This window comes from Plectropomus leopardus, chromosome 6 (genome assembly GCF_008729295.1).
Source record: "Plectropomus leopardus isolate mb chromosome 6, YSFRI_Pleo_2.0, whole genome shotgun sequence".
NCBI lineage: Eukaryota > Metazoa > Chordata > Actinopteri > Perciformes > Serranidae > Plectropomus > Plectropomus leopardus.
In genome coordinates this window covers 36,380,755-36,395,115 of record NC_056468.1, presented here as the reverse complement: position 1 = coordinate 36,395,115, position 14,361 = coordinate 36,380,755, and the positions used below count along the sequence as shown (strand labels likewise).

General features: G+C 44.8%; 2 protein-coding genes across 3 annotated transcripts; one reads left to right on the top strand and one right to left on the bottom strand.

The window, feature by feature from the left end:
- The first annotated feature begins 504 nt into the window (after positions 1-504).
- Positions 505-7,255, top strand: LOC121944792 (coagulation factor X). Of its 2 annotated transcripts, none has more exons than XM_042488689.1 (10): positions 505-901; positions 2,076-2,248; positions 2,363-2,387; positions 2,537-2,650; positions 3,215-3,343; positions 3,875-4,170; positions 4,539-4,653; positions 5,654-5,850; positions 5,918-6,043; positions 6,271-7,255. In XM_042488689.1, the coding sequence occupies exons 1-10, from the start codon at positions 679-681 to the stop codon at positions 6,511-6,513; spliced, it is 1,641 nt and encodes a 546-aa protein (XP_042344623.1). In that variant the 5' UTR covers positions 505-678; the 3' UTR covers positions 6,514-7,255. The 2 variants fall into 2 exon arrangements, with proteins under 2 accessions (XP_042344623.1, XP_042344624.1); XM_042488690.1 differs by having other exon boundaries at positions 6,299-6,443.
- A 39-nt stretch (positions 7,256-7,294) lies between these two features.
- masp1 (MBL associated serine protease 1) lies at positions 7,295-13,437 on the bottom strand. Its single transcript, XM_042488629.1, has 10 exons — positions 13,416-13,437; positions 13,050-13,246; positions 12,790-12,937; positions 12,496-12,614; positions 12,152-12,230; positions 9,002-9,136; positions 8,698-8,772; positions 8,352-8,599; positions 8,020-8,208; positions 7,295-7,799 (listed from the first exon to the last, which is right to left on the bottom strand). Exons 1-10 carry the CDS (start codon positions 13,435-13,437, stop codon positions 7,347-7,349), a joined length of 1,665 nt encoding a protein of 554 aa, XP_042344563.1. The 3' UTR covers positions 7,295-7,346.
- Positions 13,438-14,361: the final 924 nt, after the last annotated feature.

The window sequence follows — 14,361 nt, the reverse complement described above, 5'->3', positions numbered from 1 at the left end:
GTTTTTTAGCTTCTAGATATTATTTTGGGGCACATTTCCTGTCTGCTTTTCAGAATAAAATCTGTGAGAAGACTGAATCAGATTCTTTGTTTGTGAGAAAACTAAAATCATTTTAACATCTTTGTTTCACAAAAACACAAACCAGCAGATTTCAGCTCCAAATAGCTGAGCATCGAGTTGACAGTTTTCTCTTTAGAAAAGTTCGGCAGAGGCTCGGTTACGGACGTCAACAAGACAAGAAAATGACCTGAGAACCAAAAGTAAAATGAAAAAAGGGAAAATAATCAAAAGGTAATAAGTAATAATTTATAAAAGATTGGTCAAACTGTCCAGAAATCTGTATTTATTGTTATTATTGTTGTTATTATTATTAAGAACTTTATCTGTTTATTGTTGTATTTATTGTTTCGTTTTATCACCTTTTCTCTTTACTTTTTTATTCTTCTGAATTTTAATTTTTTTTTTTTTTTAAACTTGTAATTTCTTCTTGTGTTTTTGGCAGGAATGGATGCAACCTGCTGAGGACAGAAAGGGTTAACAGACAGAGGGCGCTGTGTGTCCTCTCGGTCTCTGACGTCCCCCGTTATTTCTGTCCAACTTTACACATCAGGGACACTCTGCTCCCCTCAGCTTTGTCTCGCAGGGTCAGCGTCGACCTTTGACCTGTGCAGTTGGCCGATGTGTCCTCGGTGTCTGTGTCAATATTTGAGCTGCGGTCAACGGTCTGTCCACCAGCTGCTGTCCTCCATTTCATCTCAGGGACACCAGCCGTGTGTCCCCACGAAGACACCAGAAGACGGAGACAGACAGACAGACAGAGGGACAGACATGCTGCCGTCCACAGCGCTGAGCGGGACTGTCCTGGCTATTCTGGGCTGCTGCACTCTGATCCAGAGTTCAGGTGAGACTCTGCTGGTTCGTCTTTGACTCATAAAAACCTCGAAACCTCCTCTGGACTCAAAGTATCCTAAATAATTATTAATATTATTATTAATAGTAATTATTGATTATGACAGTAAAAAAATCGTTATATTACGACATTAGACTCTTGAATTTATGAGATAAAAAACATCATAATGTTATGAGATTAAACTTGTTATTTTATGAGAAATCTCAGATTTGAATCAAAGATGTTTTCGACCCTGCGGGCTCGCCTGTTTTCATCAAAACATTCTGGACATTTTTTTCCATAAAATATATGTCATTTTAAATTTGTGGTCATTTTCAACAGAATTGGCAATTTTTATTTCTTTCAAATGTTTTTTTTTTCTTGAAAATGAAAATAACTTTTTAAAATTTTATTTTATTTTGTTTTGCATTTGGCGATTTTTTTTCTCATTTAAATTTTGAGCAATTTCTTTGCTTTTTGGCAATTCACCAAAATGACACCATTTATTAGCCAGAAATTTTAAAAATTATATAATAAAAAAATATAATAAAAAATTATTGTTCGATTTTACAATTTCTGACAGTCCTTGAACACCTCGTGATTCTGTGATGTCACAGAACAGCATCCCCCCTCAGTGTTGCTTCTGTTGCTGTGTCCCCTCTCAGTGTGTTTCTGTTGTTGTGTTTCTGTTGTTGTGTCCCCCCTCAGTGTTGTCTCTGTTGCTGTGTCCCCCCTCAGTGTTGTTTCTGTTGTTGTGTCCACCTTCAGTGTTGTATCTGTTGTTGTGTCCCCCCTCAGTGTTGTTTCTGTTGCTTGTCCCCCTTCAGTGTTGTATCTGTTGCTGTGTCCCCCCTCAGTGTTGTTTCTGTTGTTGTGTCCCCCCTCAGTGTTGTCTCTGTTGCTGTGTCCCCCCTCAGTGTTGTTTCTGTTGTTGTGTCCACCTTCAGTGTTGTATCTGTTGCTGTGTCCCCCCTCAGTGTTGTCTCTGTTGCTGTGTCCCCCCTCAGTGTTGTTTCTGTTGTTGTGTCCACCTTCAGTGTTGTATCTGTTGCTGTGTCCCCCCTCAGTGTTGTTTCTGTTGCTGTGCCCCCTTCAGTGTTGTATCTGTTGCTGTGTCCCCCCTCAGTGTTGTTTCTGTTGCTGTGTCCCCCCTCAGTGTTTTCTCTGTTGTTGTGCCCCCCCTCAGTGTTCCTGGACAGGCCGGCGGCGGGGCAGCTCCTCGGCTCGCCCTCCAGGAGGCGACGGGCCAACTCCTTCCTCCTGGAGGAGGTGCTGCCTGGAGACCTGGAGAGGGAGTGTCAGGAGGAGGTGTGCTCGCAGGAGGAGGCCGCCGAGATCTTCCAGACCCGAGAGAAGACGGTAAGACCCTGCTGACTGCCGCCCCTCAGGAGGCCGCCCAAAACCACACAGACATCACGTTGTGTAGAACGGCCAGCAGGAGGCGCCGCAGTAACCTGAGTATGTTTTCCACAGCTGGAGTTCTGGTTCAGATACACCAGTGAGTTCACTCTTCATCACCATCATCAGACCTGAACAAGTCACGACGGCTTCAGGTGTCTGTGCACCTGAACGAGTTGTGATGCCTTTGGGTGTCTCTGCACCTGAACTAGTCGCGACGCATTTGGGTGTCTCTGCTGTGTGTCGTAGATCTGAACCCCTGTCGGACCAATCCCTGTCTGAATGGAGGGATCTGCACTCTGGACCGAGAGGACTTCCTGTGTCTCTGTTCTCCCCAGTACCAAGGCAAGACCTGCGAGTCAGGTAAACAAGAACAAGACCTGCGAGTCAGGTAAACAAGAACAAGACCTGCGAGTCAGGTGTTGTTTCTTTCTGGTTCTCACTGGTAGATCTCATCAGGTGATGTTCTTCAATTGTGATGTGGACCCTGTGGGGCCCTCCAGGGCATCTTCCTGGGGCTGCTTTTCTTTATTATCTTGAACATTAAACCGTCTGTCTTCATGCAGCAGCAATGACAATCAATGATCTGTTTATCAGAGATCAAACGTCTGTAAACAGCTGATGATGACGGTGATAGCGTGTATAAAATCACACATGATGTCAGTATTTAATGCTTCTGTATCCATATGTTCATGACATGTAATTTAACCCTTTGAATCCTGAGCAAACTAGTGTGATTTATTCAAAAACACAGGAAAAAGGCAACAAGCAACTTGGTGAGAAATGTTCCACAAACAGCAAGAAATGAGTCGTTTTGACAAACGAATTCGAGTTATTCAATCAGTGACGACTGCAGGGACAGCAGTGCTGTGTATGTGGTGTCTATGGTAACAGAGTGTGACACTGACAGACTGCTCTTGTGTGCAGTGGTGTTGGAGTGTCGCTATAGAAACGGTGGCTGCATGCAGTACTGCAGAAACCTGCCAGGGGGCGTTCAGTGTGGCTGCGCAGACGGATTCAGACTGGAAGCAGACGGACGCAGCTGCTCCCCGACTGGTAACAGAACCTAGGTCACCACTGTAACCACAGTAACCACTGTAACCATTGTAACCACAGTTACCACTGTAACCACAGTAACCATTGTAACCACTGTAACTACAGTAACCACAGTTACCACCGTAACCACTGTAACCACTGTAACTGCAGTAACCACAGTTACCACTGTAACCACAGTACCCATTGTAACCACTGTAACTACAGTAACCACAGTTACCACCGTAACCACTGTAACCACTGTAACCACTGTAACTACAGTAACCACAGTTACCACTATAACCACTGTAACTACAGTTGCCACTATAACCACTGTAACTACAGTAACCACTATAACTACAGTAACCACTGCATTCAGTCTACCTGTAATCACATTGATCCTCTGATTATTGATCTGTGATTACTGACCCTGTGAGTATTGATCCTTTGATTATTGATCTTCTGGTTATTGATCCTCTCATCATTGATCCTTTGATTATTGATCTTCTGGTTATTGATCCTCTCATCATTGATCCTCTGTGGCCAAATGTCCAGTGGTGCTCCCGTGTGGTCGTCAGCACAAAGAGGTGTCGCTGTACGGCGGTCGCTTTGTGATAACTCGCTCTGAGCAGCTCAATGACACCGTGGAGACGGACGACATGTCTGAGGACAACAGCACCGATGGCTGGTTGATGAACCTGAACGTCACGGAGATGGAGGAGGAGCTGCTGACAGTGAACACGACATTTGGACCAGGCGGGATCAATGAGACGCAGCTGCTCGGCGAGGAGGGCGGGACTACTCGTATTGTGGGCGGAGTCCTGGACAAACCAGGAGGGAGTCCCTGGCAGGTGTGGAGACATTAAGAGTTAAGATGAACTCATGGTCATGAAAATCTGTACATCAACAGTGATGTGTTCAAAGATTGTTAGAAATGTGAAAATCATTTTAGAGATTTTTAAAGAATACATGCCTTCAGGGCAAAAAAATCACCAAAAAACCCAATCACCCAAAGTTTTTCAAGAAAATCTTCAGATTTTTGTCTTTAGAAATGGCCAAATGTTTTTAAATTAAAGAGAGCATTTTCTTTAAAAATCTGCAATGAAAAACCCGAAATGTAGGGTTTTTAAAATTTGCCTCAAAGTCCTGGATATGAGTATGAACCCTTTACAAGTGTGTGTGTGTGTGTGTGTGTGTGTGTGTGTGTGTGTGTGTTCAGGTTCTGCTCCACAGGTCTGATGGTTATGGTTTCTGTGGAGGAACTCTGGTCTCTGATCGATGGGTGATCTCTGCCGCTCACTGCCTTGAGGAGACTGCCGATCACGTTACCATAGGTACCACTACTACGGGTTACTATAGGTTACTACAGGTTACTGTAGGTTACTTCAGGTACCAATACAGGTTACTGTAGGTTACTTCAGGTACCAATACATGTTACTACAGGTTACTATAGGTTACAACAGGTACCACTACCATAGGTTACTATAGGTTACTACAGGTACCTATACAGGTTACTGCTGGTTACTATAGGGTACTATATGTACCACTATAGGTCATATAGCATCACAGAACGTCACAGACCATCACATGGACACATGACAACATAAACATCCTAAAGAATTTAAGAGTATTTCCCTTTTGGAATTTTTGTTACCGAGTGGCCGACAGGAAGTAAACGGAGAACACAACTGTTGACATAGCAACAGAACAACAATGAAAAGTAATATACCATTATATATCGTTATTGACCATCATAGACCATCATAGAGCATCATATCGTCATAGACCATCATATATCGTCATAGACCATCATATCGTCATAGACCATCATATATCGTCATAGACCATCATATATCGTCATAGACCATCATATCGTCATAGACCATCATATATCGTCATAGACCATCATAGAGCATCATATCGTCATAGACCATCATATATCGTCATAGACCATCGTAGACCATCATATATCGTCATAGACCATCATAGACCATCATATCGTCATAGACCATCATATATCGTCATAGACATCATAGACCATCATATATCGTCATAGACCATCATAGGCAGTCATAGGCCATCACAGACCATCATAGGCAATCATAGGCCATCATAGACTGTCATAGACTGTCATGGACCATTATAGATTGTCATAGACCATCATATCGTCATAGACCGTCATAAACCATCATATATCTTCATAGACCATCATAGACCATCATATATCTTCATAGATGATCATAGACCATCATAAAGAGTGTGTGTGTGGTGTGTGTGGTGTGTGTGGTGTGTGTGTGTGTGTGTGTGTGTGTGTGTGTGTGTGCTTGTGTGCAGGTGACTTTGATAAACGGCGTCCTGATCCAGGTGAGCAGCTGATTAAGGTCCAGAAGGTCTTCGTCCATCCTCACTTCCACTCATTCACCTTCGACAGTGACATTGCTCTGCTGTTCCTCACCCGGCCCGTTGTCAGGGGCCCCACTGCCATCCCCGCCTGCCTCCCCGACCCCCACCTGTCCTCATACCTGCTGAAGGTAACTCTACTGAGACACGCTTCTGTGGGTTGGTGAGATCGGCGTTGACAGTCTGTGTTGTGTTCAGGAACAGAACCGTGGCGTGGTGACGGGCTGGGGACTCACTCGCTTCCTGGGCAGGTCATCCCGCTTTCTCAGGAAGGTCACGCTGCCGGTGGTCAGCCACCGAGACTGCACAGCCTCCACCGAACAGGTGAGCATGTCCATCCAGAAACGTCCTTCAAACGTCCCAAAATCCTGGAAGAGTCTTGAAATCCTACAAATAACTTCAAATCTGAAAAATGTCAACCATATCATACAAATGTCCTACAATCTGGACCCAGACCTTGACTTGCCCCCTGGCCCCTGGACCATGTCTTTTTGTACAGTAGAGATGGAGCATGTGTCCTCTGTGTCTTTAACATGATGTCCGTCCTGCAGGTGATCACAGACAACATGTTCTGTGCAGGGTACCTGGATGTCAGCATGGACGCCTGCAGCGGGGACAGCGGGGGACCATTCATGGTGAACTACAGAGGGACCTGGTTCCTGACCGGCGTGGTCAGCTGGGGGGAGAAGTGTGCCGCCAGGGGCAAGTACGGGGTCTACACACGCCTGGGGAACTTCCTGTCCTGGATCAGAGACACCATGGACAGACAGGACCTCAACGGGACTGAGAGCTGAGACACACAGACAGACAGATGGACAGACAAGAAGACTGGACATTCTAACTGTTAAACAGGAGACACATTGAGCGGAGCTGGCTCACAGACAGACATCAGTCTGAGACAGAAGACACTCAACCTGCTGCACCCAGGGGCAACTTTCACACACTGACGGGGGCCTCTTTCACACACTGACGGGGGCCTCTTTCACACACTGACGGGGGCCAGTCACAGCGGCCTCGTACATGTGTCTACAACTTAAGGATATTTCCAGGACTTTCGGACATTTCCAGGATTTTAGGACATTTACAGGATTTTAAGACATTTCCAGGACTTTAGGACATTTCGAGAGTTTGAGAACATTTCCAGGACTTAAGGACATTTCCAGGGTTTGAGGAGGGGTCAGGTTTGGCTGCAGGTTGAGTATCAGCGGCTGAAACTGAATCAATGGACGTTTAAAAAGACGTTTTGATGTCAAACACAGAAACTGAGAAAATGTGACGTTTTTCTGCAAAATGTGTTTATTTCATTTCTTTGGGTATAATTGACAAGCAGGGAGGACAGAGGGGACGCTTGGTCAGAGATACGTGTCAGACACGTGAGTTTGTTAAAGTTGATCTTTTTAAGTAAAGTGACATCTTCTGATTTCCGCTGAGTCAGCACAAACCACGCCAACAGGAGTGTAGCAAAGCATTCTGGGATGAGAAATGGAGTTCATGTCTTTGGTGAAAAAGTCATTAAAGTCTCACAAACAAAAACAACCTGTTTGTCCTCTGTCTGTCTGTCCTCCAGTCTGTCTGTTTATCCTCTGTCTGTCTCTCTGTTCTCCTGTCTGTCTCTCTGTCCTTTGTTTCACAGCGCTGGTCTGTCCCTCATCCTGGTCTGGATCCAGGTCCTGTACTTGCTGACCCGGGTGTAAACTCCGTAGACCCTCTGGCTGCCACAGTCCTCCGGGCCGCCCCAGGACACCAGGCCGAACACCGTCCACCTGTCCCCGTCCTCCATCACAAAGGCCCCCCCGCTGTCCCCTAGGCAGGTGTCCCGTCCCCCCTGGAAGAAGCCAGCGCAGAACATGTTGTCTGTGATGTTGTAGCTGCCGGAGCGAGAGGTGTAGCTGTCCCGGCACTCGTCCTGAGCGACCACGGGCAGCTTCACATACTGCAGCAGGTCAGAGGTCACCCCGGGGTCAGAGGTCACCCCACGGTCAGAGTTCAGCACCGCTGGGTCTCCTGGGGACGAGGAGTTGACGCTTGAGATCCCCCAACCGGCCACCACACCCAGAGAGTTGGGGAGTGGAGACATATCCTGAGGAGGAAACGGCGGTCAGAGGTCAAACTACGCGTTTACATCCTATCTAGATTTTACAGGAACTTTTCCAGAAATATTCTCCAAATTCTGCAGGAACTTTTTCAGAACGTTTTCCAGTTGATTTTTCAGGAAATCCCCCCCGATAATATAAATATGATTTAAAATAATAATAATATTGTGTTCTAAGCATTAGCTGTAGCAGTAGTATCAGTAGTACCAGTGTGTCGGCGGGCGGCAGGCAGATGGGTCTAATGAGCTCGGTGAAGGGGACGCGCTCCGTCAGCCGCAGCAGGGCGATATCGTTGTTGTAGTTGTCGGGCTGGAAGTCTGGATGGAGGAAGATCTGGTCCACTGAGCGGTTGGTGGCCAGACGTTTGTCTCTTGCGTCATGGAGACCCAGAAACACCTGACGGACAGGTACGTAACATACATGTGGACATACGTCAGAACTTTAGCAGCAAGTTTCCGTAAAAAAAAAGTCAAAAACTGTTCCTGCTTCTGGCAGGTAAAAAGTCCAATCAGAATGAAGGACAACAAAGACGCTGAGACCTTGACATGTTCAGGAGCCACGGGGACCACGCTGGTGTCCCTCCTCTGGGACCTCAGGACGTGGGCGGCAGTTAGGACCCAGGACGAGGACAGTAGGGCCCCGGAGCCAAACCAGCGGTCCTCAGGGACCCGTGACAGATCCTCCACGCTGAGCAGAACCTGCCATGGGAACAGGCCAGGCTCGGCACCGCGACCCCCCACAATCCTCTTCACCTGAGGGGGGAGAGAGCGGGACGGACGGCCACAGGCTGGATGGACACAAAGAGACACGGAGACATGGACACACAGAGATATGGAGACACGGAGACAGATGCTGTATGTAAGATGGTAGAGGTCCAGGTGTTACCTGGCAGACAGGTGGGCAGTCTGGTTCCAGACTCCTGATTGGTCCACTCTCCGTTCAGTCCACAGTTGAACAAACCTACAACACACAGCAGAGGTGACCGCTGACCTCAAAACAACCAACAAAGAAGACTTGATTCTGTGCATCTACAGGCATCCTCACAAAAATACAATCAAGAAAAAACTATCTGTATTTGGGTCTATATATATATAAAGTTATCGCTGAGTACTGATATCATTAGTCTGAGTACTGCAGCCTGCAGTACAGGGTGTAAACAGTAAACATACTGCAATACTGATACTCTTACCATCGCTGGTATCCAGCTGGAAGGCGTGGTCCCGGCACACGTAGCGAATTGTTGAACCAAACAGCGTGCTGTTGTCTTGACTCCTAAACACCACATCAGCCATGGCAACCACTGCTGGACTCCCACAGTCCACCACTGCGAGAGAGAGAACCAATCAGCTGAGACATCAGCAGAGACTCGAGAGAGACCTCAACAGAAGCAGCCCTAAAGATATGTGGCAGGTGATCCAAAATGTCACAGGCTACAAAAGCAGGATCACCCCCATCATGTATGCGGTCACGCCCCCATCATTGCTTTGACCTCCTCAATAAGGACTCAGCTGTGGTGTCTACTCTGCCTCCAGAGGACCGGTCACTCTCAGTGACTAAATATAAACAAGGCTGCTGGTCCAGATGATATTCCAGGCCGCGCACTAAAAACTTGTGCTAATCAGCTTGTTAATGTTGTAACTGACATTTTTAACATCTCACTCACACAGAGACTGTTCCCTCCTGCCTCAAGACGGCCGTCATCGTTCCTGTACCTACAAAGTCTGCTGTGTCCCAGGTGTTCCAGGTGTTTCAGGGGTCTCAGGTGTTCTGGGTGTTCCGGATGTTCCAGGTGTGATCATGGAACTAATCTGAGAAGTGTGATGAGACGTGGTCATGCGGACTGATCTCACAGCAGCTGGTAGACCCGGCCCTTACCAGAAACCACATACCACAGAAGATGTGAAACTTGTTCCAGTAAGATGGACCTCAGTGTGAGGGTGTCCTCTTAGGCGTCCTCTGGGGCATCCCCTGGAATGTCCTCTGGGGCGTGGACAGCAGCATGGCGTCAGAAAGAAACACCACATGGACAAATATTTCTGTGATCGGCGAGCAGATGCACTCACTCCATCTGGAGCAGTTTGGGGTTCAATATGTCAGCCGCCAGAGTTGTGTGTGTGAATGTGTGTGTTCATGTGTGAATGTTTGTGTCAATTTATTAATGTGTGAATGTTTGTGTGAATGAGTGTGTGTGTATTTGTAACTGTGTGAATGTATGTGTGAATGTGACTCGCAGTGTGAAAGCACCTGGAGTGGTCCAGGACTAGAAAAGAATGCAGGTCCATGTTATTCTTGTTATCCAGGTGATTGAAGACCCAGCATGTGTCTCAGCACAAATGAATGTGTGACTGAACAATGCTATTTTTTATTATTATTAAGTATTTAATTATTATTATTTATACTAAAAATTCTATTTTGTGAAAAATGAAAGTCGTTCAGCCACATGGCAGGATTATTTTTATGAATATTAACAAAATTATGAACTGACAGAAACAGTGCAGATTCTCTTTTCATTTGTTTTATCAGAAAATAATTAACCAGCAAATTTATTCCTCAACTTTTCTTACAGTTTCTCTATCGACCAATAAGAATCACCGTCCGACTAAAGTCGACTGTGATTGGTTAAGATGCTGGACAAAGACCGCCTCCTCCTCCCAGAGTCTGTTTCTACAGAGAGAGACAGGAAACAGGAAGTTCAGTTCCCATTATAGGTACACTCCTTCACACAAACTACACTAACTACACAAACCACACAAACTACACCAACTACACAAACCACACAAACTACACTAACTACACCAGCTACACAAACTACAACAACTAAACCGGCTACACAAACTAAATGAACTACACCAACTACACAAAACCACACAAACTAAACTGGCTACACAAACCACACAAACTACAACAACTACACCAGCTACACAAACTAAACAAACTACACCAACTATGCCAGCTACACGAACCACACAAACTACACGAACCACACAAACTACACGAACCACACAAACCACACAAACTACACGAACCACACAAACTACCCCAACTAAACCTGCTTCACAAACCACACAAACTACACAAACCACACAAACTACATGAACCACACAAACTACACTAACTAAACGTGCTACACAAACTACACCAGCTACACTAACTAAACGAACTACACCAACTACACAAACCACACAAACTACACAAACCACACAAACTATACCAACTAAACCTGCTACACAAACCACACAAACTACATGAACCACACAAACTACACCAACTAAACCGGCTACACAAACCACACAAACTACACAAACCACACAAACTGCACCAACTAAAACTGCTACACAAACCACACAAACTACACTAACTAAACGTGCTACACAAACTACACCAGCTACACAAACTAAACGAACTACACCAACTACACAAACCACACAAACTACACCAGCTACACAAACTAAACGAACTACACTAACTACACAAACCACACAAACTACACCAGCTACACAAACTAAATGAACTACATCAACTACACAAACCACACAAACTACACCAGCTACACAAACCACACAAACTACACAAACCACACAAACTACACGAACCACACAAACTACACCAACTACACCGGCTACACAAACTAAACGAACTACACCAACTACACAAACCACACAAACTACACCGGCTACACAAATTAAACAAACTAAACAAACTACACCAACTACACAAACTACACCAACTACACTGGCTACACAAACCAAACGAACTACACAAACCACACAAACTACACCGGCCACACAAACTACTCAAACTACAACAGCTACACAAACTACACTGGCTACACCAACTACACAAACTACACAGACTACTCCGGCTACACAAACTACACTGGCTACACTAACTACACAAACTACACAGATTACACCGACTACACAAACTACACCAACTACATAAAGTACACTGACAACACAATATACACCAGCTACACAAACTACACAAACTACAAACTCCAGTGTCCCTGAATCACAGAGGCCACATTAATGTAAGTACTTAAGTCATCTAATGTAAAGGTAATAAAGGAGATATTAATGTCAATGTTAAGGTAATAAAGGAGAAATTAATGTCAATGTTAAGGTAATAAAGGAGAAATTAACATCAGTAATAACTGATGTAATGTGTAATAATAAAAATGATTTTATGCTGCTTTCTTGTCCTTTAAATATAGATTTTAAACTTTAGAATTTTGGCTTTTTAGGATTCATTTTATTTATTTCATTTATTTTATTATTGATTTTGTGATTTTCTGCAGAATCAGAGTAGACGGACGTGAAGGAGTTAAATCTGAACTCACTGCGACACGCAGGAGGACCGCTGGTCCAGGAGCCGTCAGACAGACAGTCCACCTGAAAGTAATCCAGACTCTGTCCGTCCTGAGACACAGAGACACAAAGACAGAAAGACAGAAAGACACAAAGAGACAAAGATATCAAGACATATAAACATATAAAGAGACAGAGATATGAGGGCACAAAGAAACAAAGACACAAAGATATAAAGACACAGAGAGACTAAGATCCTAAGACACAAAGAGACAAAAATCTAAAGAAACAAAGACATAAAAATGTAAAAAGACAAGGAGACAAAGATGTCAAGAGACAAAGACACAAAGCAGCAGTCAGGGGGAGTGTGTGGTACCTTGATCAGGGTGTATCCAGGTGAGCAGGTGAACAGGATGTGATCTCTGAAGGAGTATTCTGATTGGACGGGGGTCAGCACGCCATTGGGCGGGACTTCAGGGGCTGCACACTGACTTCCTGTCATGTCAAAATAAAAGCCTTCAAAGACAAAGTCACGGGGCGCCTGGGGGCTCAGTGGATAGAGCGGCACGGTGTACAGAGGTGTGTCCTCGTTGCAGCGGCCGTGGGTTTGAATCCGGCCTCGGCCCTTTGCTGTGTGTGTGTGTGTGTGTAGTATAAGGTGTGTACGTGCCTGTAGATGTGTATGTGATCCTCCAGCCCAGGTTGTCTCCAGAGTTGTCGCTGTGGAAGAAGACGGTGACCACGTTGCTGTCCGTCTGAATCTCACCTGGAGAACGTTCTCCACAGAACGGACCAAACTGACTGCTGCCCGCTGTGATCTGACACACACACACACACACACACACACAGTTGATCACTGACTCACACTGACCAGCTGTGTGTGTGTGTGTGTGTGTGTGTGTGTGTGTGTGTGTGTGTGTGTATCCTCACCTGGATGTGGTCGTAGGGGCAGCTAACGTCTGGGTGGTCCTCCACATCGAAGCGCGGGTCAAACTGGAGGCGAAGTTTGAAGCCCGGTTCCACCTCGATGCGGTAAACACACTCTGAACTCTTCGGGTATGAAGACGGGAAATCGACGCTGCTAAAAACTCCGGAGCGTTCCCTGAACACACGGTCACTGCACTCCACTGACACACACACACACATTTTTGACGTTAAAAAAATTGATTTTTTCAGATATTTTTCAACGTGCTATATTATGGTGTGATTCGACATGCTCTTCAAAGACGTTTTTCAACGTGCAGAACGTCTGTGTACTATGAAGTTTCTTTACAAGCTATAATATGTCATTCTAACATAACGTGTCCTTTTCAGCCATTTTTGGGACATGTCAAATTTTGACATTTGTCGCCGTACTATACTATGCGGTTTTCTGCCATTTTTTCAACATGCTAAATTATGACATTTTTGGCCTATATTGCTACGTTTTATGCTATGGCCCGACTCTGCATGCTGTTTTAAGTAGTTTTCAGCTGTTTTGGGGAAATACAATGTTTTGAGATTTTTCACCATTTTTTAGTTATTTTTACGACATGCCATATTTTGGTGTTTTGGACGTTATTGCAACTGTTGTTGCTATGGTGTTTGTCAACACGCTCATTTATACTGTTATACTGTAAGTGTCTGAAGTGCTTTTTGGGACGTGTCATATTTTGACATTTTTCCATACTATAGCCTTGCCTTTTCGGTCATTTTTTGGACATCCTATTTTATGGGGTTTTTGAATGTTTCTGAAAGATTTTTTGCTATGGTGTGTCTTAGCACGCTATTTCATGCTGTTTTGAGGTGTTTTCAGCTGTTTCTGGAACATGTCATATTTTGACATTTTTCCATACTATAGCCTTGCCTTATGCTGTTTTGAGGTGTTTTCAGCTGTTTCTGGAACGTGTCATATTTTGACATTTTTCCATACTATAGCCTTGCCATTTCGGTTGTTTTTTGGACGTTCCGCATTTGGGTGTTTTTGAATATTTCTGAAAATTTCTTTGCTATGGCGTGTCTTAGCACGCTATTTCATGCTGTTTTGAGGTGTTTTCAGATTTTTTGGGGATGTGTCATATTTTGACATTTTTCCATACTATAGCCTTGCCTTTTCGGTCATTTTTTGGACATCCTTTTTCATGGTGTTTTTGAATGTTTCTGAAAGTTTCTTTGCTATGGTGTGTCTTAGCACGCTGACTTAAATTGTTTTGAGGTGTTTTCAGCTGTTTCTGGAACGTGTCATATTTTGACATTTTTCCAT

What these genes read in the sequence shown, in the direction of transcription:
- masp1 (XM_042488629.1), bottom strand. Translation starts at nt 13,437, where the DNA reads ATGGCTGAAAAGGACACGTTAT. An exon ending in GCCCCTACGACCACATCCAG is followed by an intron (nt 12,938 to 13,049) that starts GTGAGGATACAC and finishes TGTGTGTGTCAG; the next exon opens with ATCACAGCGGGCAGCAGTCA. An exon ending in CGGTCCTCCTGCGTGTCGCA is followed by an intron (nt 9,137 to 12,151) that starts GTGAGTTCAGAT and finishes TCTCTCTCGCAG; the next exon opens with TGGTGGACTGTGGGAGTCCA.
- LOC121944792 (XM_042488689.1), top strand. Translation starts at nt 679, where the DNA reads ATGTGTCCTCGGTGTCTGTGTCAATATTTGAGCTGCGGTCAACGGTCT. An exon ending in TCCAGACCCGAGAGAAGACG is followed by an intron (nt 2,249 to 2,362) that starts GTAAGACCCTGC and finishes TGTTTTCCACAG; the next exon opens with CTGGAGTTCTGGTTCAGATA. An exon ending in CAGGAGGGAGTCCCTGGCAG is followed by an intron (nt 4,171 to 4,538) that starts GTGTGGAGACAT and finishes GTGTGTGTTCAG; the next exon opens with GTTCTGCTCCACAGGTCTGA.